General features: G+C 38.4%; 2 protein-coding genes across 2 annotated transcripts; both read left to right on the forward strand.

The window, feature by feature from the left end:
• The first annotated feature begins 3,922 nt into the window (after positions 1-3,922).
• On the forward strand, positions 3,923-5,204 carry LOC106651068. The gene is made up of 3 exons (XM_014369405.2): positions 3,923-4,147; positions 4,273-4,512; positions 4,613-5,204. Exons 1-3 carry the CDS (start codon positions 4,072-4,074, stop codon positions 4,639-4,641), a joined length of 345 nt encoding a protein of 114 aa, XP_014224891.1. The 5' UTR covers positions 3,923-4,071; the 3' UTR covers positions 4,642-5,204.
• Positions 5,205-17,867: 12,663 nt separating this feature from the next.
• On the forward strand, positions 17,868-19,451 carry LOC106651067 (zinc finger protein 578-like). The gene is made up of 3 exons (XM_014369404.2): positions 17,868-18,059; positions 18,131-18,251; positions 18,322-19,451. The coding sequence occupies exons 1-3, from the start codon at positions 18,034-18,036 to the stop codon at positions 19,336-19,338; spliced, it is 1,164 nt and encodes a 387-aa protein (XP_014224890.1). The 5' UTR covers positions 17,868-18,033; the 3' UTR covers positions 19,339-19,451.
• Positions 19,452-22,566: the final 3,115 nt, after the last annotated feature.

The raw sequence follows: 22,566 nt of genomic DNA on the forward strand, positions 1-22,566 counted from the left end.
CGCTACTGCTGCTACTGCTCTTGCTGTTTCAAATTTAATGACAGATCGATGCAAAGAAACTTTGTTATTCGACAAATGTGCATGAATAATATTTAACATTATTTACAATACATTTGATTTCTGCGGCCTTGCAAATAAATGGTCCATCAATTTTTAAAAAACCTTACATCATTGAACGTACATCAGTGTCAATCGTTGTAATTTATTGTTTCATTTTTAAACCGAGTTCGTTTTCACTTAATAAGCTTCGAAAAAACGATAAAACTTTTGTAAGACAGGTCGACTCGAGCTTCTAAGATTTTATCTTTACACTTACATTTTTATAATATAAACTTATACATTTTTTTCAAAGTACTCGATTTTGTATTGTATTACTTCAGAACAATTAACATATTTTAAAGTGTTCACCTACTATTAAAATATTCTTATGCGCTAAAACAATTGACTTGCAATGTATTTGATGTGTAAAAAGTATGCACAAGAGCCATTACAAACTTTTAACATAAGTCTTTAGCATCTAAAGATGATTCTATAGAAAAGGTAAGTTTTCTCAACGAAGAGAAGTAATAATGAGGTATAATATAAGGTCAGCTCTCTGTTAAATCGAATAGACCAAAAATTTAACAAAAAATCGACTATACTCAAAAAAGAAAAATCATTATGATTCAAGTGCCTTTTTCAAACAAAACGTATCGCAAGAATCATTCAAAATTTCGGAATCAGTGAATACGTCAACTACTTTGGCTTGGGCGAGCGTATTTCAAGAGATGAGTCAATTTTACGAAATTGTTGAGACGACTGTCGAATCAAAGTTTCTTTAATCGCTATTCAAGCAACAGTGCGAAAAGTGTCGTTCAAACGTCTATAAATTAAAAATTGCTTCATAATGTTGCAAAAAGACATATAGTACATGAAACTCTTTTCTCTTCCTTCGTCTCTTTCCCTTTTTCGAGCGAGGTCCTTATTCACCAAAAACATGAATTAGTGATTCAAGTGGTTATGCTTTTCAGCAGAACTAAAAGCATACATGGCATTAGTAATACAAGAACTCGCGGGAAAGGAATGCCGTGCGCACAAGTGCACATACACACATGCGTACATTGCACAAGCACGTGCACACAGACGCGGGGCGCGGCTCTCACATGTAGATTTTATTTTCAACGCGTGCCCCCGCGCGCTGGCTGTCCATGAAAGGGAAAAAGGCTCTGCGCGAGTATATAGGAGCTCGAGCTATAGGGCGCGCATGATCCGCCTTGGAAGAAAATTAAGCAGAGCCCGGTAATTTGAGGTATTGATTTTTATAGTCTCTTTTTCTCCTCTCGTAGCAGCTACGACGACGACGGCAGCGGCGGCGGCAGCAGCAGCGTATGCATTAGAGCCTTAACTTCTATCTCGTTCTTTTAAACGTTTTCCCTCGCAGAGTAAGCTTAGCTCGACGAGCGAACGAAGAAGCTTGGAAAGAAAGCTCGGGAAAACGCGAGAGAAAGTACAGAGCAAGGCACAACCCTTGTAGCAGCAGCAGCAGCAGCTAGCGAGGCGGTGCACCAAACATATCGGTCTTCTCCCTTTTTCGCCTTGTCTCGAAGACCAGCTCCTTTGCTCCTCATCTACATCCCGACGCGTTGGCGATCAAACACTTCCCCTTGGCCCCCCTCATTTATCTCCCTTCTCGCTTCTTTTCAGTCTTATACGTATGTGTGTATACGCGTATACCTACTCCTTTTACTGGCTCGGCTTTCCCCTAATGTCGCGCGCGCGGCTCGCAATCTTGGCAGCGCGAGCAGCTTCGTAGCGGTAGAGGGAGATTCAGGACCTTCCCTTCTTCTTCTTCTGCTTCTTTAACTTATTCTTTTTCTTTTACTTCGGTCTAAGACAGGCACACACCAACCACTCCTGCCGTGCCCCCTTTTTAAGACTCTGGTCTTTGTCACCCACCTTGGGCTCTCTCTCTCTCTCTCTCTCTCTCTCTCTTCCTGGCATCTTTTCTGTCGTCCAAAGTGCTAAACATCCTCGAACTTTTCTTCGGACACAAAATTAAAGTCACTCTCGGTTTCTCTTGGGGATTAGAGAATTCTTGCATATTTTTGCATCCGATAAGCTTGCCAAGTGCTGACTTTTTCAATGGACGAGAGAGGCCACAGTCAGGGTCAACGTTTTTTTTATGTATATACCTTGAACACGATTGCAGGCAATTTTCCCACTTCTTCAGCCTTTTTTTCGCACTATTATACTATCCTAATGTCGCAGTAGCTTGTGTCTTCCGTTAAAACTATTTATTTTAAAATACACACGCTACTATAAAGCTAAACGAATTTTTCATAGCATCCCTTAGAAAAGTGGCTTTAATGCTTAGTAGTTAAAAAAAACCAATTACGAAGCATCACGTGAGCATTAAATCGAAATCACGCATATCGTAAATTAGACGACGAGAAAAAGAAAACGTAAAAATCCCCGAGCCCTTCTACCAAAAAACATTCTTTGCTAATGTCATTCGCATCGCGGGTACCTGTATACATACAGAAACTCCATAAAACTGGAAGATTGGCACAAATTGTTGGCTGGCACGATATGCCGCTATATATAGCATACACGCGTGCATATATGAGCCCCCGCGAGTAAAGCATTTTTACCCCCCCCCCCCCCGTATGCCATCTTGCAAGTATCCTAAAGACCTTTTCATGCATGTATGCATGTATAGCATAGGCGTACGCCCAAAAGATCTCGTGCATGTGTATATTTCTAAGGTATATAAAAGTCAGACTGGAAACGTACCGGAGAGTTCATCGATCGGCTCCAAACTGCACGCACGCCTCTGCTGCATTTGGTGCGAGCCGTGCTATATTATACACGTGCCCCCGCGTGTGCATGTGTATGGTAAATTACTTATATTTTACACGCATGCTATATGTAAAATGTCAGCTTTTTACTTACGGACAGCTTCTTTAATTGCTTTTTTATTTCATTCGTTTCACGTGTGTGTGTTCATATTTTGTCATAATGAGCGATCGCAAGCTTATAACTCATTTTCGCGGACGTATAGTCGCGCGATATGTACGATTGTTAAACTGTTTCATCTAGTGCTTTCTAATTGTCTGTGTTTTTTGGTTTTCTATTTTTAATTTATTTTTATTTTTTTGGTTTATTTTGTTTTTCAAACATTTAAAAGTGTCTTAAATAGTAAGCCCAAATACATGATGCATGGATCTAATCATTTCTAATTTCTTTTATTTTCATCTGACTTCAATAGTTTAGAGATCGTCAGCAGAAATTCTATACATAAATTAGTTAACGAAAAAAACAGAACACTTCACTGTATAGTTAAAATTAAAATTATTTCTACAGTAAAATTATTGAACTAAGAAATTAGAAAAATATTAAGAAAGGCGCACATCAATATTTGCATTAAAATTATCACGTATGTGTGTACATAAAGTTTCAGTGCATTCTGTTTTAATCTATGACATATAATATTGCGTAGAAATATTATTTTATTAAAAACCAAATTCTAGTGTTAGATTAAAACTCTCATGTGTTATCGTACGAGTTGCTTACAAGTAGCCTACAAGACAATGATTGTAAACATACATCTGTTGATACGCGATGCTCTGTGTCGAACTGCTTGACCGCCTCGGCTGCGACGGTGGTGTTAACGGATTCGGCGTGCTTCAAGCGTGAAAAATCGTTGCACACATTTTATATTATAGCCTCCGCAGGTATGTTACTCGGAGCTTTCTCCCGGAGTAACGTACACCTATATCGTATACCTATACAGTTTACAGCTGCTCGAGGGAAATACGTCCTCATCGTTCTAGGAAAATCAAACGCACACACGCAAATACATACATGCTTACTCGCACACACATACAAGTAAACTCGCTCTGAGCGGGAGATATCAGTCAGCGTATACCAGAACATACACATGTTGAGTATCGCAACACGTTGCTCCTCTTCCTCTCACCGATGTAGACAAAGTTGGGTTTAATCTGCCATTCTCGAAGCGATAGAGACTTCAAAATCGCTCCAAATTACTTGCAATATATTATCGTTTATTTTTCTTTGAGAATCGTCAACATGATTGGTTTTAGTTTGAGAGCATTACTTGCATTAGCTGCTCTGATGATCGTACCCGTGTCCATCGGCAGCGCAGGTAACGTATCTGATTATTTAACAGTACATCTGTCGCGAAACATAAGGCGCTTGAGGGTCAAAGATTTTGTATGATATCGCCCTCGTGTGAATATGTGCTCGACGTTGTTGTGTGTTTTGTTGCAGGAGTCGCAAAGCATTGGACCATGGATGTCCGTTGCATAGGAACCGGCGGTTCGGGCAGTCATACGCGAGTCGGCCGTGGCCTAAGAAATAATGGCTCGAGTTGGGGAAGCAGTCATTCGACTAACACATACTTTGTGTTCAATGAAAATAGCAATACCTGCGATACCCACTACGGCGAGTTCCCCAAGCATCCCAACTTCTTCCGCACCAAGAACGATTGCGACAAGTTTTGCCGCAACGGTGAGTTGCAAATAAGCGCATTCCGTACAAACACTTATATGAGTCGCGAAAGATCATACGATTATAATTTATAAAAATATGTCATCATGTTTTCTTACAGTTTACCATAGTTTGGGTGGAGTGCCTTAGGAGGACTTGATCCAGCTGGAACCGCCTCGTGTATGTGATCAAAATCGCAGCGGAGGCGACAAGGCTTCAAACACTGCAAATAAGGCAGCGGTGTATGATAAATCATATAATATAAATATGTGCATATGCGTGTGCGTGAACGTTTATGCGTATTTTGTATTGAATTGATATATTTGATATTTTATTCGAGGCAAATGTATTTACGTGTATTTTAATAGTTTTTTTTTTCACTCGCAATTTTAATAATTTTTTTCGTGACTCTCGCGATGCCTTAGCACGTGCAGCTGTCAACTGGTTGACTTTTCTCCGTTCTCGTATTCGTAACACAATGGTGATTGGAAACGAGCAACCGAAGAGGATTACATACACGTTGTATGCGTAAATGTCATTATGTATGTATGCGAGGATTTTTGAGAGGAGCTTACGCATCGGACGTATGCCAGTTTTAATAATGCAATTTAATCGGCTAAATTGACGTATGTTATTACACTGTTTTTTGTAACAACATGTATTTTATACTCGAATTTTGTATTCATGAAAATTAAAAAAATTTCTTAACGACATTTTTACGTAGTGATTATTTGGTCCAACCTCCTCGAATGTATAAGCACGAAACTCTATAATTTTTTTCTTCAAAAAGATTAATTTTTTTCGAAGCATCACTTTGGCAGCTACGAGCTACCGCACTTCTTGATAAGTGTTGCTATACATAAATACGAGCTCAGAAGAGCTGAGCTGGTTGTCGCTTATGTGCATTGAATGTGCGAGAGCGAGCACGTAAATATGTATAATGTATCGTCCTACACTATGTGGCCGCTTTCCCGAGTCGTGACTTTATGCTCTCGTATTGTGGTATTCATCGTGTGCACATATCGTATGAGAGAACACACACACGTAGATGCATACACCTACTCTGTAGCGCGCGGCCATACGAGCTTTGTTTTTTCCTTGGGGTCTTTTTGTGCATACATGCAGTCTGGCCGGTCGGTTCACGTGCGTGTATATGTGTACGTCCCGGCGGTCACTACCTACAGCGTCGATAAATTCTTCGGTGCACACATGTGTAGCTGCAGCAGTTCATGCACAATCGCTTCTCCATGATGCAGCTCTTCGCTGCGCGCCGGTCTATGCACGACTTTTTGCCTTTGCGGGATCGTCAGACCTGTTTTCCTTGAACAAACTCAATTTCGCCACTGTTTAATCGATATAACAGCTACTACTGTCGTACTGCATAAGGACCAACATCTAAATGCAACTAGCTATTTTTCTATTTTGATATATTATATATTATTAAACTCTCAGTCGATTAATCTTGATTGTAATTTTTTTTAAATATTTTAAATCGTTCTGAGTCTGTAACTGTCTTGAGTTCATGTAAAATGGATGGAATAATTAAAAAAAGTTCACATGATTTGAAAATAAAAATTTAGAATATTCTACCTCAGTGCAAAAGTACTAAATGAACAAGTGTATTGTAGATCGCCTTCAAGGAGGAAGACACGACAAAGGTTAAATAGGAAAAAGGGAAATGCTGAGAAAGACTAGGAGCAATGAGCGAAAAAGGTGCGGTAGGGGGATAAGAGAGAGAGAGAGAGAGAGAGAAAGCTGATGACTCTCAGTCATTGCCAGTTCATATGTGAGCATCGATTTCGCGGTCCGCTGAGCAGCGTGAGTGGTCGATTCTTCGTAGCACGGCCAGCTACAGGACTTCGACCTCGGACGTTTGTGTATACACGTTCATGCGATGATAAATAATGCACTTTGCACATTCTTCTCCTCATCCTCCTCCTACTTCTTCTTTTCTTGCTTTATTGCTCGGCGTAGCGGCAGCGGCAGTAACTGCAGTGCACAAGGTGCCACTTGGAGAATATTTGCGCTCCGTTGTTTTAAGCAGCGTCAATTGAAATTGTCAAATAACTCAAGCGGCAGAACTAAAACCTGAATACTATAGTTCGATTACGAATGAGGTATGTTAAAATAGTTGTTCCAAGGTTCAAATTTTTGATTTCGAACAAACGAGGAACATTGTACCATCAATTAGATTTGACATTCAGTGGAAATCAGCATAATTCGAAATACTGCTCTTTACTGAGTCAAGCACAAGAATGTCAAGTTAAAAACTTATTCAAACAGTAAAAAAAATTCCTTCAGGCACCAGTTGAACCATCATCGAATTGCACACCATGAACATAACATTCGCAAAAGATATGAATAGATTGACGGTGCTTACAAGATTGCTCCTTTCCAAAAAAAATCCTTTCACGCAGCGGTTTTTAAAAAAAAGATTTTCTCACTTCATTAAAAAGAAAGGTTTGTGACAAAATTCATTCTCAACGATTGCCTCCTACTTATTCATCCGGTACCCTTTAAAGTTTCACTCGATAAGAACGTGGCTTACTAGCTTATTAGTAAAAACTTATAGTAATTTGTAATAAGCGTATTTTTAAGCTTTAATTTATATTTATCGAAAATTCAATCAATCTTTAATTGATCATAGTTTAAAAAAAAATTCGATGATTGAAAACGATTAAAAAGGTACGGTAGAAGTTTCTATTAGTAGGCTTAATCAGTTTTAAGGAGTGAGTAATTGTATCACCTTGATGTTATATTGAGTATCGTCAAATAATAATAACGATAGAATAGATAACATTCATTGGGCAACTTTGAACGCAAAAACGATGTTTATGTTTGGATCAATTTAATTTCAAGTTTATCTCGCATTTCGACAGCAGTTATTTTCTTACAACAATATCGGTCTCGCTTTCTTGCTTTTGAGTCCTCTCTTTTCATTCATTTTCGCCAGTAGCAGCAGCAAAGTGTTAGAACGGGCGAATCGTTTGAGTGTCGTGGTTTAGCAGCACCACGCCAAAATCACGGTGTACTTTCCGTAAAGAGCCACACGACATACGCTTGCGTACATAGAGCAAGAATCTAACGGTCAAAGAAACCCCTTGTGAACATAATCCCCTTGTCATGTTATCTTCTGCGAGCGTCAGCTACAAGATACATAAAGATTTGCCTGTGCCGTGCAAGCAGCTCATTGCTCCTCGTTCGTACTGCAATATTTGCTTCCACGAGAGAAACGTCAGCGAAAAAGTGGGTTACGCATGATTTTATATATTTGTCGAGGAGGATAAAATATGCAGTTTCCGAAGTGAAACGAATAGAGGGTACATACTTTGATAAAAAGAGCCATAAAAGTTACTGATTAATTTGTAATATGTATCGCGGTTATATAATACACGCACAAAAATTGTATTGGTTCTAGCTCGAATGTTAATTACCAAAATCAAAGTTTCTTATGCTAACTCTAGGCGTTGATGATACACTCAAAAAGTTTAAATACAGGCTCTTCCATACAATTATCTGATATGAAGAGGTTCGATAATTAGAGATTATTTAAATTAATTGAATTTAGGTGAAACAGTTGTTAAACATTAAAATTCTTAACGTAAAAAAATCTGCTATTGATACTGCCCTACTGAGAAAAAAATTACTATTTATCTGAAAAAAAAAAGAGATTTACAGATGAAATGAAACGAGTGTCTTATGAAGTCGTAATATTCCATAAATTTCCATGTAATGTTTTTCGTTACCGACACATACAGCCTCATGCAAGTACATCGAATTGCATTGAGATTTTATGTAAGCCTCGAGCTCAAAGCAGTAGCTCGGCAGCAAGTAGTCGTCGTCGTCGTCGTCGCAGGGCGGAGGTTCTTTTTGGCCTTGTGTGTGAGTATGTGCTGCGGCTCCCCCGCACCTGTTGCGCTTCTTCACTTCTCTCTCTGCTCACTTTAGCTTGTGCCGCGCCGCACCGACGCCGCGCCGCCGCCGTGTCGTGTAATCTCTCTTACTTATATGCTGCTGCCGTCGCGCTCTCTGCTCTACTTTATACAAGCGAATCGAAGGCTCGGCGCGTCTCTCGCACACACTACATTATTCTATTGCTCCTCGCTGCAGAGAGATGCGATGCGAGTCGCGGAGGAGCTCCGAAGAAACCGAGAGATATCGTAAAATTGGAAGATTAGGTTTTCCCGCAAGCGGAGAACTATCGGCTGGGAGAAGAAGCCCAGATTTCGACTCGTGCGAGCGCGTAACTCGTATGGCATATAAACGACTCCTTTTGCCTTATGTGCTCTCTTTACCCATTATTTCCTCACTTTTCTCTCGGAAACTGATTTTTTATCTGTACCATATAAGTAGAATTTAAAGGAGAACCGTTTCACAATGGATGAAGTTGTTTATTTATTTACAAACGAAGATCTTTCGACAAACATTTTATTAAAATCATACTTTGGACTTATGTACATACTTTGACTTTTCCACTTATAGATTTGCAGATAATATTACTGGCCATCTTGTGGTGGAAACTGAAAGTGGTATATTATCATGTTCAAAGTGTTTGTATTGAAAATTGGTCTAAATTTGATGGAAAAATAATATTGTCAATTTCAGGTTATTTATAATGCGTTTAGTACTTGCAACATTAATATAAATATCCAAAAACAAGCCAATTACGGGATAGAGCAAAAATCTTAGCCATCGATAAACCTCGAGGAGAGGTTTGTTAAAAAGGTCGCCTGGGCACGGGGCTATGCAGTATCTGCTTCGTATACCTGCACAGTTACTTTTCACTAATGATTGAGTGATCGACGAAGCAACGATATCTTTTTCAAATCGATAAGCATCTGCAACATGTGTACACGTGCGAGTGCTTGAAGGCTATTTGGCATTGATACATGATCGTGGCGCTTTCTGTACAAGTACATTATCATTTATGAGCGTGTAGGTCTTAACTGCAGGCAATTCATACGCTTACGTTTGACAAGTTTATCTCGAGAACCAACTGTATGTGCGGCTCGAAGTAAAATCCATAATTTACATACTCGTAATTTTTATGTAATAAGATGTCTCCGTTTTCCTGCAGAATATTTCCGAAATCAAAGTACGCGACGATACAGATTTAGCTGCACCTCGTAATAATTGCTCGAGAATATCTAATTGGACGGGAGGAAGTCTAAGATTAGATAACATAGGTGAATTGATAATATAATTTGCCTCGGATGGCAGCTAGCATATTAGCGCTTGGAAATCAATGAGCACAACTATTAAGCACATCCGACAATGGCGTAAGTATAGCATAGCTCACACAGTCAGAAGAAGGGTATAGTAAGTAACCCCGAAGCAATTTCACATACTTACTTGGCCTCGCTCTGTCTCTCAAAAAAAGTGCGAAAGCATGCGATGGTCTCGCTTGAACAAACGTATACACGTACTCGTACGGTCGTGTGCGCACACGAGCGCAAAGAGAGGCAGCACCAAGAGAAGGAGAAAGAAGAGGAGCAGGCCGATCAAAGGTATAGGCCCTTTGGCTCGAGGTCTGAAAAACAGATAGTCGGTAGGAAAAAGACGCGTACGGGAGAGAGCGAGAGAGAGAGAGAGAGAGAGTGAGTATGTCGTTTTTGGCGTGTGGCAGCACGGAAGTCAGTCGGAAGAATCGATACGCTCGCCGAGGATCGAACTGCTTCTCGAGTGGTCTCGAGATACATCGTGGGAAAGAGTCCGTGTATGGCTAGTTGCTGGAAAACGACGTAGTTCTCCCTCCGATATGCACACATATTCGCAATTGAGCACATGCATGAGGGAGTAAGAACCACAGAGTACGAGTTGAAGAAAAAAATGAGAGAAAAATACGTGGGAGGAGGAAATTCGCCTCGTGTGCCGTTTATCGGAAACGAAAAAAATTTTCTCTCTTGCCTCATGCTCTCTCTCTTCTCTTTCTCTGCTTCCTTTTATTCGTATGTGTAAGCCAGTCGAGGCCTTCGCTTTGCCGTTTCCACACGCGGTCGAAAGAGGTGAAAAAAGAGAAAGAGTGTAACAAAGGGCCCTAAACGTTCAACAAAGGCTCGAGTTCAAGAGGAGTTCGATCCACTTGCTGCTGCTGCTCCAGCAACTATATCAATAACTCTTAACTATATGCCTGCTTCGCACGCGTGTATCTCGCGTGTTACTTTGCTTAGACATATTTTTTATTCAGTGCAAACTAAACGCAGAGCAAGGAGGTATTGTGATTTGAGTAAATTTCTAATCAAGATCGGATATTTTATTTCATTTTTAACGTTTTCTATTTTAAATATTTATTTACAAAGATTTTCGAATTTAAACAAATTTGAAAATAAATTTTATTTATCTTTTTAGAAAAATATTAAAAAAAATGAATAAAAAAAACTGTAATCTTCTGGCATTGATGCGTGCATGGCAACTTAATATCACTGTAACTTCATGAAAATATTTAGCTTTGATCTTGACCTTGTCTCGAACTTTCGAGATAATAACAGTGCAAGGTTAGAGGCTGTTAATTTTCAAGTTGATCTATACCCTTCGTAGATTACTCGGTTAACACCCTAAAGGCTATTCAGAAAACTATACTAATCATTTTGAATTTATTCCCTTTCTTTGTGCAGGCATCTTCACAATAGTATTTGTTATTTTTGATTTCTTTATTTAAAAACAATACGTTTCTGAAAAAAAATTTTATTACCAAATTATAGTGATGATTATGTATAAATTAAAATTAATGAATGAAATTATGAATAGATAAAAAATGAATGCGCCGTATAGTTAAGTTCATTTTTAAATATAAGCATTAACGATACTGATATTAAATTAAATCAACAAATTCGATTCATTTGACGTTTGAAATTTCAAAAGTGTTTAATTAATAATAACTATTGTAAGCATATGTTTAAATTGATAATTTAACGAATTTATAAAAAAAAATAATAATAATATAATATGTTAAGTAATGATGGAGATTATAAAAACTTTGAAATTCAAAAAATGATTCTTTTTATGGAGGAAAATATGCCTAGAAATTACTATTTACTAAAACCTACGCAACGATACCTAGTAAGATCGACTTTGAAAAAAATGTCGATCGTTCAAAACTGGTAAAAGTGCACACGGTTCGGCATATAAATCGATATATCGGCTCCGACAGTAAGTATTGCCTATATCGGCTGTGCACGAATAGTCACAACTGCATAGCTTTCCATAATATCGTTCTTATCAGTACTAAATTAAGCATCATGTTATTTGTCAAATCGTACTCCATATCGTGCGCATTGTCGCGTCTAAAGCAAAGCTCTTTTCTTCACGATCCCCATATATATATATGTATGAGCAATTACGGTGTATATATATTCAGTTCGTGCGCAGGAGGAAGTCGAAATCGGCACCGTGAATCTGCTGCAGTGTTCACGTGATTAATATAAGAGGAGCCCGCGTTACCAATCCACGATCATCGATCGGATGACCCTGTGGCCAGCCAGCCCCGCGGATCCAGCCGCGCAAAAGGTCAGTTACGTATATAGCTCCGTGTATGATGATACGAGTATAAAATACATGTATGGTTATAGGAGCGCGGATTAAATGGGGTACCAGCTGTTGAGCCGGAGAGAGAGAAAGAGATGGAGAGAGAAATGGGCTAGGTCTGCATATTAATCGATAAATCGACGCAATGGCCGTATTGACTTGCGATCGGCACCGGGCAATCAGTTACAAGTGTGGCAGCGCATCGCTTGTAACAACGATCGAGTCGAGTGAAATTGCGCGGATCTCGCGACTGCAGACTTTTTTGATGACCCGATGACGCCTTGAAAAACCAAACAGATGAAAACACGATATCGCTCGAGAACAAATGCAGTTAAGGTAATTGGTTCAGATCGGTGCAAAATTAAATGCACTTTGTGTATCTTATTAATCAGAACTAGCATTAAAATGTGAGCGGCGCGCAGGCCGCAGATGGTCTTGTGTGCGGGTCTTTAAGCGCAATCGAACGGCAAAACATCATTATTTGTTACATGCATATGTGTAATAAATAATTCGCCGACGAACCGAGTATGCGCTCGACCGTCGCTCGACTGCGCCGGGGCCTCGTGCGCACACGATCCGAAAGACCGTATCACGACTCTTGATCCTTTACGGAACAGGGAGCGTACACGCGTCGAGGCTCGTTACTCAATAATCCTGTAATAACCGCCAGTAACAAATTAAGAATCGCGAGGAGCCATATAGATGTGTTGTATGTACGACCATGGAGCCGAAAGTCGAGATTGTATTATGTAGCAGTTATAGGTGTATTATGTAGCCGAGCCGAGGCTGCTGCTGCTGAAACATTTCCTCCGATCTCACCACCGCGGAGTATCGCAATCGACCGCATCGTCAGCGTCGCGTCATCATAATAATAGCGAGACTTGCAAGAGGCCGGCTACGCCGTGTGCGAGCTAAAGGATCGCTCATGTATGTGTGTGTGTGCGAGGTCGTCACGCGTCAAAGGCATCCGGGCTTTTTTCTTACACCCCCTGTGCAAGAGAAAAAACCACGCGTATACGTGGTACAGGTAAAGGAGCCGCCGCCAACGCCTACTCATCCTTTTTGGAAATTCTCTTCGGTATATATACGAATTCTATGCAGCTAATAGCGCTTTAAAAATAAAACATGCGTATTATATAAGATAATAATTTTATATCAAACGTAGATTTAAAAAAACCATACTTTGACTTATACAATCATTTTTACTTTGCCACTTTCAGATTTACAAATAATAGTATGCGCCATCTAGTAGTGGAAGCTTTAATTACCATTGAAAGTTATTGAAAACTAATTTAAATTTTGTGATACAATTCAATTGTCATTTTAAGGTCAAAATAGTTATAGAGGTTTTAGAGGTGCGAAATAAATCTTTCCTCGCAATATAAAGAGTGAGTAGATCTCGATGATACGATGCATACGCGCTCGCATAATATAATTAATATAGCTTGATGCGTGTGCGGCAAAAAATAAGACAAAACACGTGTGGTATTGAAGAACGGCCGGTCGGAGTAATCACGAACAATTTAAAGAGTGGATGGTGTGAGAGATACGCGTGCGGAGGGCGTTGCAGAGCTCTGCAGCTTTGGCGTTCGTTCTGCATGTGCATACATGCATGTGCATTTATACATACACACTCACATCGCCGATATTGTGCACTCATTGGGCCTGTTTCTTCTTATCTCTCCGTGGGCTCTGCATTGTCAGAGAGGCCCCGAGAGAGAACCTCGCAGTGATGCCTCGCGCTCGCGTGCACACAGCTGATCGGAGCACGCCGTATCGGACGAACTATTCGCGAACCCGGGGGGGGTAATTTAACACTTGGAAACTCATGTGAGGACTACGTCCGGGTCGTGCGCGCCGACGAAACACCGACCTCTGCACTCGCGACGAGAGACTGATTGGATTTTCAGACTTTTCTCATCGTTATCTTTTTTCTCGAAGCTGACCGAATACTCTAATTAACGAACCCGCTATTAAACCAAACCTCGCGGCTGATTCTTTTGTCTATATGTATCGTGGACTAGTCATCTTGCACGCGTGCGAGTATTTCGTCAAATGCCTTTTACCCATACACGTGTGATAATTCGCAAATAATAAGAAAATATACCCATATCCAAAATAAAAAGCTATGAATCCATTGTGTCTAAGGGAAAATAGGTCAGTGTACGTATCCATGAATGAGAATCTGATACAAACAAGATCGATGATTGATTAAGCACGTTTATAATTACTCTCGCAATCCGTTGAATAGCCATTGTTGGGCTAATATTTTTTTCATCAATTCCGTTATTATATTCCATGCAGGCCAATAGTAAATAGTTTCGCATGCATATCTGGTCGAATAATTGTAACTCGCTCAAACATAAACGAGCATGTAAGAAAATGGGTTTTCTTTCTTGTGAGTAACAGTATCAAATTCTTATATAAACGCAATGCCCACAGAAATTTATTGAGAATTCATCTTGTGCTCGTTAAATAGGCAGGAAATCGTTCGAATTCATCAGGTTTTGCATAAACTCAAGTGAAAAAATATACAGCGACTAATAAACTGAGTAGCTTCTCAGGGGCAAATAAAACTACAAAATTTTCAAATGTATGTAATTCATTCTTCTGTCATCCATTCCTTTAGTACTCAACTTGTTTACTCAACTTCTGCTACATGTAGAGGTCAGTGGCGCATGCAGCTAATTATTTTTTTATATGTTTATTTATTAGTTCTAGCCAGGGTAGGAAAAGTTCAAAACTGTTAAATACTTGTAATGCAATGTTGAGAGAAATTCTTGTCAAAGTCCCTCTCTTTCACACCTGCCTCCTACCTCTTCTTGATATAGCTTAACTACATATATACATAGAGACTAGTCGTTCTATATTAAATATGCTCACAACCTAACTCGGTGGGGGGAACTATCGAGTGAGTTCTTGAACGTGAGCCACCAGTAATAGAGTGTTAAAACTTCACTTCTCGAAAAATTGACGTTAAAATACGACGTAAAAAGGTTATCGCTTACATTTATACACGTCGTGTATACACGGCACGTTTAAGCCCCGACGCTATCGCGATCATTGCATATTATGCACTTTACAACTCGGCGATACGAGAGATTGTGTGCCTCGACTGCTCAAGTGTGCATCCATCCGATCGCTTTTTTTTCCTATGTACAGTTTAGTGCAGCCCTTGCTGAATCGCATTATACAATACAAGCTGAGTCAAGTGGCAACTCGACTGGCGAATATGCTCATCTCTGAGCTAATATTTTGCACCTTCGAAAGAGAGAAAAATTCGTTTCATTTTCGAAATTAGATGTGGCAGATGATCTCGTGTGCAAGCTGTTACGTAAGAATAATATTGAACAATTATCTGTTCATTCGGATGATTTGGGAAATATGGTATTACTTTGAAGTGATCGAAAATAATTCGTTTAAAAAAGCGAGAGATCATTTGTTGCTTGGTGGTAATTGTATGAAAAAACTGTACGTTTAGCAAATTAATTAACTAGACTAGCATCGCAGAGCTTTAGAGTCTGGAATGTAATTTTATGTACATACATTTGACATTTGTGCGAGAAATTATCTTTGCCAAGTCGACAAATTACCTACAAGCATACACCAATTGTATACGCAGTTTCAATATGTAAGATATTCGCTCTATGCACGCAAATTCTAGGCTGATGAGTGAGTGAATCCAATTAGAATTAACAGATGAAGTATGCTTTATTAATAAAAAAAAGTAAAAGTATAATTCATAATTGGTACAGAAATTATGATGAGTTGTCGTCGCCGATTGTGTTTACTGTGGTGTAAATGGTACTATTTGCAGGTTTATTAGGGAAGTTGAATGATTCAAGAAAAAAAAATTGCCTCAGACAGGTTAGAGAGAAGGAAATTCGAAGAACGTGCAAAGAAACGATGATTTTCCAGATTCATGAACAGACGTTACAGTGGAGCATATCAAAGCATCGATGCTGTAGCGCGCCCTATATACGCACGCCATGCTCGCGCGTACTTTGCAAATACGATAAGGCGTACATTTACTTATATTAGATCGCAGAGCCCCGACAAGCGAGCAGCAGTAGCGCTACGTATTCGATCGTGGAAAATCGAGTTTGAAGCGTGTAGGCGAGACGAGCCGAGCGCGAAAGACAGGATGTGTGATTTTTGCTCGCGTACAGCTATTTGCGTGTATAGAGAGTGGAGGCGGATGAGCCCGTTGAACGTGGAAAAAAGGTTGCGCGCGGGGAAGGACTAATAGCATCGAGTGAGAGCTGCAAAAATAAGCCCTCTCTTACTCACCCGCGCAGGTATTCGATCGCATGTGTGCACTACTCGTACGTGGCACGCACTTGGCCTGTGTATACGTGTACTATGCACACATATGCGATTGCTCGCTTTTTCGATAATGACATGCCTGCCTCGTCTCGGAGCTAATTCAAACCTTCGAGTTAAGCGGCCGTCCTGCTCGCACTGTACGCGGCTGTCCTGCACTCCTGCGCAAGACGAGACGATTCTTAACTGATTATTGCAACTCGCATGCGAACTAAGTTATTTAAATTTTTCTTTGTTCCAACTAAATGTTATTTAAATATCAAACGTTTTCAATGAATTAGTAGTGAAAGATTCAGAAAAGTAATAGTGAAAATTAGGAATTATTAAACTCGATAAACTTGAACTTGAAAAAGGATAACAGTATATTTATAACGTGGTTTTATGCTATTTTTGACTCATGAAAATTAACTATTTTTCTCTTAAATTATGTTCAGCTAAATTAAACATAACATTGATGAATTTCAAGATTATTATACAATAAAATAAATCTTAAGTATTAACAAGCATTTTTATTTAATAGGTAATTTACACCAATAATAAAATAGCCGCGAATATGCAAAAAGTGTGAAAACTTCTTCAAAAGTTTTCTTAAATGAATTAATCTGATCGAATGCGTAATATTTTCAATAAAAAAGTAAAAGTTTATTTCACATGCACACAAATGCATTATCTGAGCAATGCTCATATGCAGTGAGCATATGCAGCAGGTGTTTCCAAATGATTGATCGCAATAATTTGCCTCTTCTAAATGTAGTTAAGAAAAGCATGGCTTTATCTTAAATCTCATTCACATGTCCTACATGAATTCATAAACAAATAATAAGGCCCAGCAATAATGGAGGAGCGCACTGTAATAGGCATAAGTGTATTATTAAACGTATTGCATCATGAGAGACAGGGCAAAGGAAAGAGAAAGAAAGCGAGAGATAGATAAAGAGAGCAATCAGTCGAGTTGCGAGAGTGTCGAGAGCAAAAAATTAAGTGTGCATAGAAACGTAGGATATCTGTGCACTTCAATTATTTACGTAAAACGTTACTGAGAGTTGCAGCGGCGAACTATACGAGTTGCTCGCTTCGTCACGTTTTCAACTGATGATCGCGTGGCAATTCCAAACGAGAAGTACGAGATGTTGGTGCGCACGTTGCACAACATGACACACCACGGAAAAGTACACTTATGCATGAAACATTTATGTCATATCATACCTACCTGTCCATGTGTTGAATTATATTATAAACACATTCTTCACAGACAAAGTGGCAAACTAAAATTGTAAAAATTTTGTGCGAATGTTTCTCCGCGTATATCGCGCATGCGGGTATGCGAATCGTGCTTCTACACGAATGACGTTTTTATTACAATTTCGGAGCAGTGTCAATGACATGCGAGTGCCTAAATATTTCGCAGTACATAACTGGGTTCGGACAGTTGACGATAGAGGGGGAAGTACCGCCAAGGAGCTATCACGATTGCAGGGTCACCTCGCTAATATACAAGTGGCGCGTTCAGTCATTATCGAGGAGCAAAATTCTTGCAGTAAGCCAGTGTTTACAAAAAATATAAGTAAAGGAGCATAGGTCGTGTATTTTAAAACGAGGTGCAGTATTGGCTACACGAGGCGTATAACCTCGAATATTTTTTCAGTGCCAATAGTGAAAATTCATAGTATTTGATTGCATATAATCGAGCGAGTGATGAAAACCAGAGGAAACGCAGTTAGGTATAAACATTTGGGTTCATAACTTGACATATTTTTAAACGATCGCTTAATCAAACTTTATTATTCTTTAGGTTGAAGCAAAAACCTAACGATAAATGGCGACAATTAGATGTAGGCGACGATTATAATATTGAATCGGTGGATTATCGCAAAGCCAAAAAAGTAGAAACATTGCCGTTTAATAAATTACCAGTAAGTTCAATGATTTGAATTATGTTCAATTTTTCCACTATCAAAAACTATTGCAAAATTTTAATTTTAGGCAATTCACATCGATAAAGCCATTGTATTTCTAGAAAAGATAGATAAAAAAATATCTGCAGTTTCCGATTGCAAAGATGTTAAACCTAAACCGACGTCTCTTCCGACAAGCATCTGTAAAATTAAAAGTCAAAGTTTTCAACCGATTGTTGAATTAGAAAGCCAAGTTCATACCAGTAACGTGAATGAAAAAAAGCTAACAATTTTATTGAAAAGAGGATTCAATTACGCCGATAACCGTCAGTTTCAAGTAAATCCCCAATTGGAAATTAAAAAATCCGAGGAAATTAAATTATTTGAAAAAAAAACTAAAACCAATTTATCTCAGAAAGGTAGAAAGACTCATAAAATTACGAATCAGAAAACACGTATTCGTTCGACAAACAAGAGAATTAAACCATATAAATGTGAAATTTGCAACAAATCATTTGGATACCAGCAAAGCTTGAAATATCACATTAATGCAATACATATTCGCAGGAAAGCTTTTGAATGTGATACTTGTCACAAATCATTTAGAGGAAAAGCGTATCTTAAAGCTCACATAAATATAGTACATGATCGTTGCAAACTTTTCGAGTGTGATATTTGTCACAAATCATTTGGATACAAACATACCTTGAAAAATCACATACATACAGTACACAAATTTAGCAAAACTTTTGAATGTGATATTTGTCATGAATCATTTTCCAATAAGAGGAACTGCGATAGACACTTGAGTTCTGTACATAATCGAATCAAACCCTTCGAATGTGAGACTTGCCACAAATCATTTGGATACAAGAATGCACTAAAAAATCACATTATGACAGTACATAATAGGAGCAAACCCAAGTATAACACTTGTCGCGATTCATTGGGAAACCAGTATGTTCATATAAGTCACGTGACAGCAGTTCACAATCAAAGTAAATCATTAGAATGTAATTTTTGTCGCAAGTCATTTGTCGTCAAGAATACTGCGAAATCTCACGATACTTCAGTACATTACTATGACAAACCATTTCGAATGTGAGATTGGTCACAAATCATGTAGCAGCTAGTATAGTTCAGAAGACATGAAATTTTTAGTATATGATTACATTTAAAAGACTTTTGGAATCACATGAGTACACTACACTTCATTATTGTAGAAAATTTTGTACACACATATCCTTTAATTTTTAAAGAATAATAAAATACTTTAAACTGTTATTTATGTTGCTTGTGTATGTTTTTTTATTAACAAAGTCAAAGTGGTTTGGATCTTTTTTAATTGTAATAATTATAAACAGACTCCTGCGGAAGTACAAGAAAAGTCTATACAGAGTATTGTGAGGAAACAATATGAAAGAGAAAAAGTGCTCATTCCGCAATGTAAGACTTTTGATTTTTGCGTTAAAGTAAAAGTTATTGAAAAATAATCAAAAATTGTTATTTGTCGAGGATTCGACGAATTTGAATTCCTTCGATAAACATCGGAGGGAATAATAACAATAGTAACTTCTTTTAAAAGTGATTCAAAGAATTTAGAAGTATTTTTTATTCTGCAGAGAAACATTTTTTTTAATAAAAATGTTCTATGAATGATAGATTTCTTGACTACTAGGCATGAATCCGCGTAAGTACTACGCATGTACGTACCCACTCCTACACTCGAGCACGAGTGCACCCACACGGAGTTACGTATGGTGTATGGGCAATGACGAGTCCCGTTGCTATGCACGAGGACTTGATAATCGGAGTAATCGCGCTCGGTACACGCAAGCCAAAGGAAAAAGGGAGTCATGACTTTTTCATGTCGATATAATTCGTTTTCAATAACAGCCCTGCGCGATCCTCTCTGTGTGTTGGGCCGCGTATGTACGCAGGTACGGTCCATACACACAGTGAGCGGCATGGAATTATATGTGTGCCGGTGGTAATACGTATGCACAAGAGGCATACGTGGTATATAGGTGGTAGTAGCAGTGTTGCATGCACGTAGGCACGCACACACGCGTGAGCCACGCTTAATGGGAAAAGCTCAAGGAATACACCGTGTGGCGCGGGCGTGATTCCATTTCAATATCTGGTCTGCGGTCTACGAGGCGCATCTTTCATGCGTGTGTACAAGGATATACATGCACGTTCGTGGCCTACGATGCGTGCGCCGCGGCTGACGATCCGTTTGCGGCGCGCACTTGCTCGACGGATCAAAGGATGCACGGAGAGCTCTCGACGCGATCCGAGCGAGAGATGATCGCTCTAAATAGCCATCGAAATCGGCATGTACTCGGTGGCAGTGGCGGCCAATTACCGCTTGTATTGTGCGGCGCATTACGGTGCGCGCATGTGAGAAGCTGCTGCCGAGTGTCGAAGGGTCCAACCAAGACAAGAACCGATTCAATCTAGACCTTTCTTTTAACTTTCGGCGCGCCAATAAATTTATGAGCGCGTCGTAATAATACAAAAGCGCGCTTCAGCTCCAATAGGTTTCGAAGACGGAGTATAGAGAAGCAATTTGCGACCGGGCAAAGTATTAATGCGCAGTTCTTGAAACACGTATGGATATGTACAATATATACATATTATAATGCCTATACATAAATGTAGATGTATTATGTGTGTGTGTGTGTGTGCATGCTTGGCCACAAAAAGATTGTTTCTCTGATTGCGCGTAATGCGTTGCCATTTGTTGTTTGAAAATTCAACGATATATCACGTGTTGCGATTCGGACCATCATTTCGATACGTGAGATACCTTCTGAAACAAATTTCAGAGTCAATTCGATTTATTTAGTTGATAATGCTCTTGCGGCACGAAATGGATTTTATTTTTGAATAGCTACCATATGATAGTCTACATGTATAATGTACGTGATGTATCGATTGTCAATCCCTCATAGCTCGTATTGAAAAAATTGATAAAGTTCATTAGGACACATTTTTAATTGATTAAATCCGTAACGTTAGTTTAATATATTTTGGCAGGTTGTTTGATTTTTCACACTGGCAACCATTATTAATAATATCAAAAAACGGGCTCGCGCCTTGACACACAAATAATATAAAAAATATGACATTATGATGCGTAGTGCGGTAAATCGAGTTTTTTCACTACATTCTAAATTTGTCTAGTTTCTTCAATTTTTATGATAATCACATTTATTTGACAAAACAATATCATAGGCACTGATTACGTAAGCATTCCGCGGTTTGATTAAATTGATCTTAACCCGGTGTAATGAAATATTCCTTACGTTTTTTTCTCTCCATTACGTTTCTAGTAAATAAAAACCCACAAAAAAAGTTAGCTGATCAAAAAATTTTAAAGGTTGCCATGGAAGTCACAAAACATCGCTTATTATCTTGAATACTGCTGGAGTAGTCTTTCACGAGGTCAAATCAATCCTTCTCGAACTCAAATTTCCTTTTTTTGATTTTGTCCACATATACAAGTTGTTTTGTATTTCATATGGATACTTCTTTCATCTTAATTTAGCTGGAAATTCTAGAAAATCGAGCGTTGACCCCACGTGAAAAAAAAATATGAAATTTTCATAAAAAATATATGAATTGAGTTCATGTTCTAAACATGAAAAAGTGATTATATGAAAAAAATATGAAATAACATGAAATTTTTGGGTAATGAAGAAATTTAATGCAACAATTATAAATACATTTTTTATTTTTTTTCACGCATAAGGTAAACCTACCAGTAGATGGACGGTTAAAAGAATAGCTGCATTTAGTAATGATTTTACATAAAACTATAGTTGTTTTTGATATAATAACTATATAAATATATTATTAATAAGTTTCTGAATGGAATTATATCATTTAAAATATTTTAACTGACCATATATATTATATAATTGAATTTTAATGACAAATTATCAAGAACACCAGTAGATGGTCGATCAGGCCAGTAAATAAACGAAGCCCGTCCAGTACATGAACGGTATTAAAAAAATATTTTCATTCGTCATATTCATAATAGAAAAAGGGTTATAAATAAAAAGACAAATTACTTCATTATTTATATTGACGTCAACAGTTTTTAATATTTTTTTCATTGGTTGTTTAACATTTTTGGAACGAGTTTTTCTTTTCAAATTTTGATTTTCATTAATATTTGTGTAATTAGGTACATTTTCTTTTTCGTCAATTTTCTTTCCTTGGGTAGATTATTCTTTTTGAGAATTCATTTTATCTTGTTTAATTTGAGCTTTTTTTTCATGGTTTCTAGTTTTCTCTGCAATCTGTTGCTCTTTTTCTAATT

The sequence above is a fragment of the Trichogramma pretiosum genome, unplaced genomic scaffold (assembly GCF_000599845.2).
Source record: "Trichogramma pretiosum strain Unisexual culture from Peru unplaced genomic scaffold, Tpre_2.0 scaffold67, whole genome shotgun sequence".
NCBI lineage: Eukaryota > Metazoa > Arthropoda > Insecta > Hymenoptera > Trichogrammatidae > Trichogramma > Trichogramma pretiosum.

Bases quoted from the DNA above. Each gene is read 5' to 3' on its own strand.
- LOC106651068 (XM_014369405.2), top strand. From the start codon at position 4,072: ATGATTGGTTTTAGTTTGAGAGCATTACTTGCATTAGCTGCTCTGATG. The intron at 4,148-4,272 runs GTAACGTATCTG...GTTTTGTTGCAG, and splicing joins CGTGTCCATCGGCAGCGCAG to GAGTCGCAAAGCATTGGACC. The intron at 4,513-4,612 runs GTGAGTTGCAAA...GTTTTCTTACAG, and splicing joins CGACAAGTTTTGCCGCAACG to TTTACCATAGTTTGGGTGGA.
- LOC106651067 (XM_014369404.2), top strand. From the start codon at position 18,034: ATGAAAACCAGAGGAAACGCAGTTAG. The intron at 18,060-18,130 runs GTATAAACATTT...ATTATTCTTTAG, and splicing joins ACCAGAGGAAACGCAGTTAG to GTTGAAGCAAAAACCTAACG. The intron at 18,252-18,321 runs GTAAGTTCAATG...TTTTAATTTTAG, and splicing joins TGCCGTTTAATAAATTACCA to GCAATTCACATCGATAAAGC.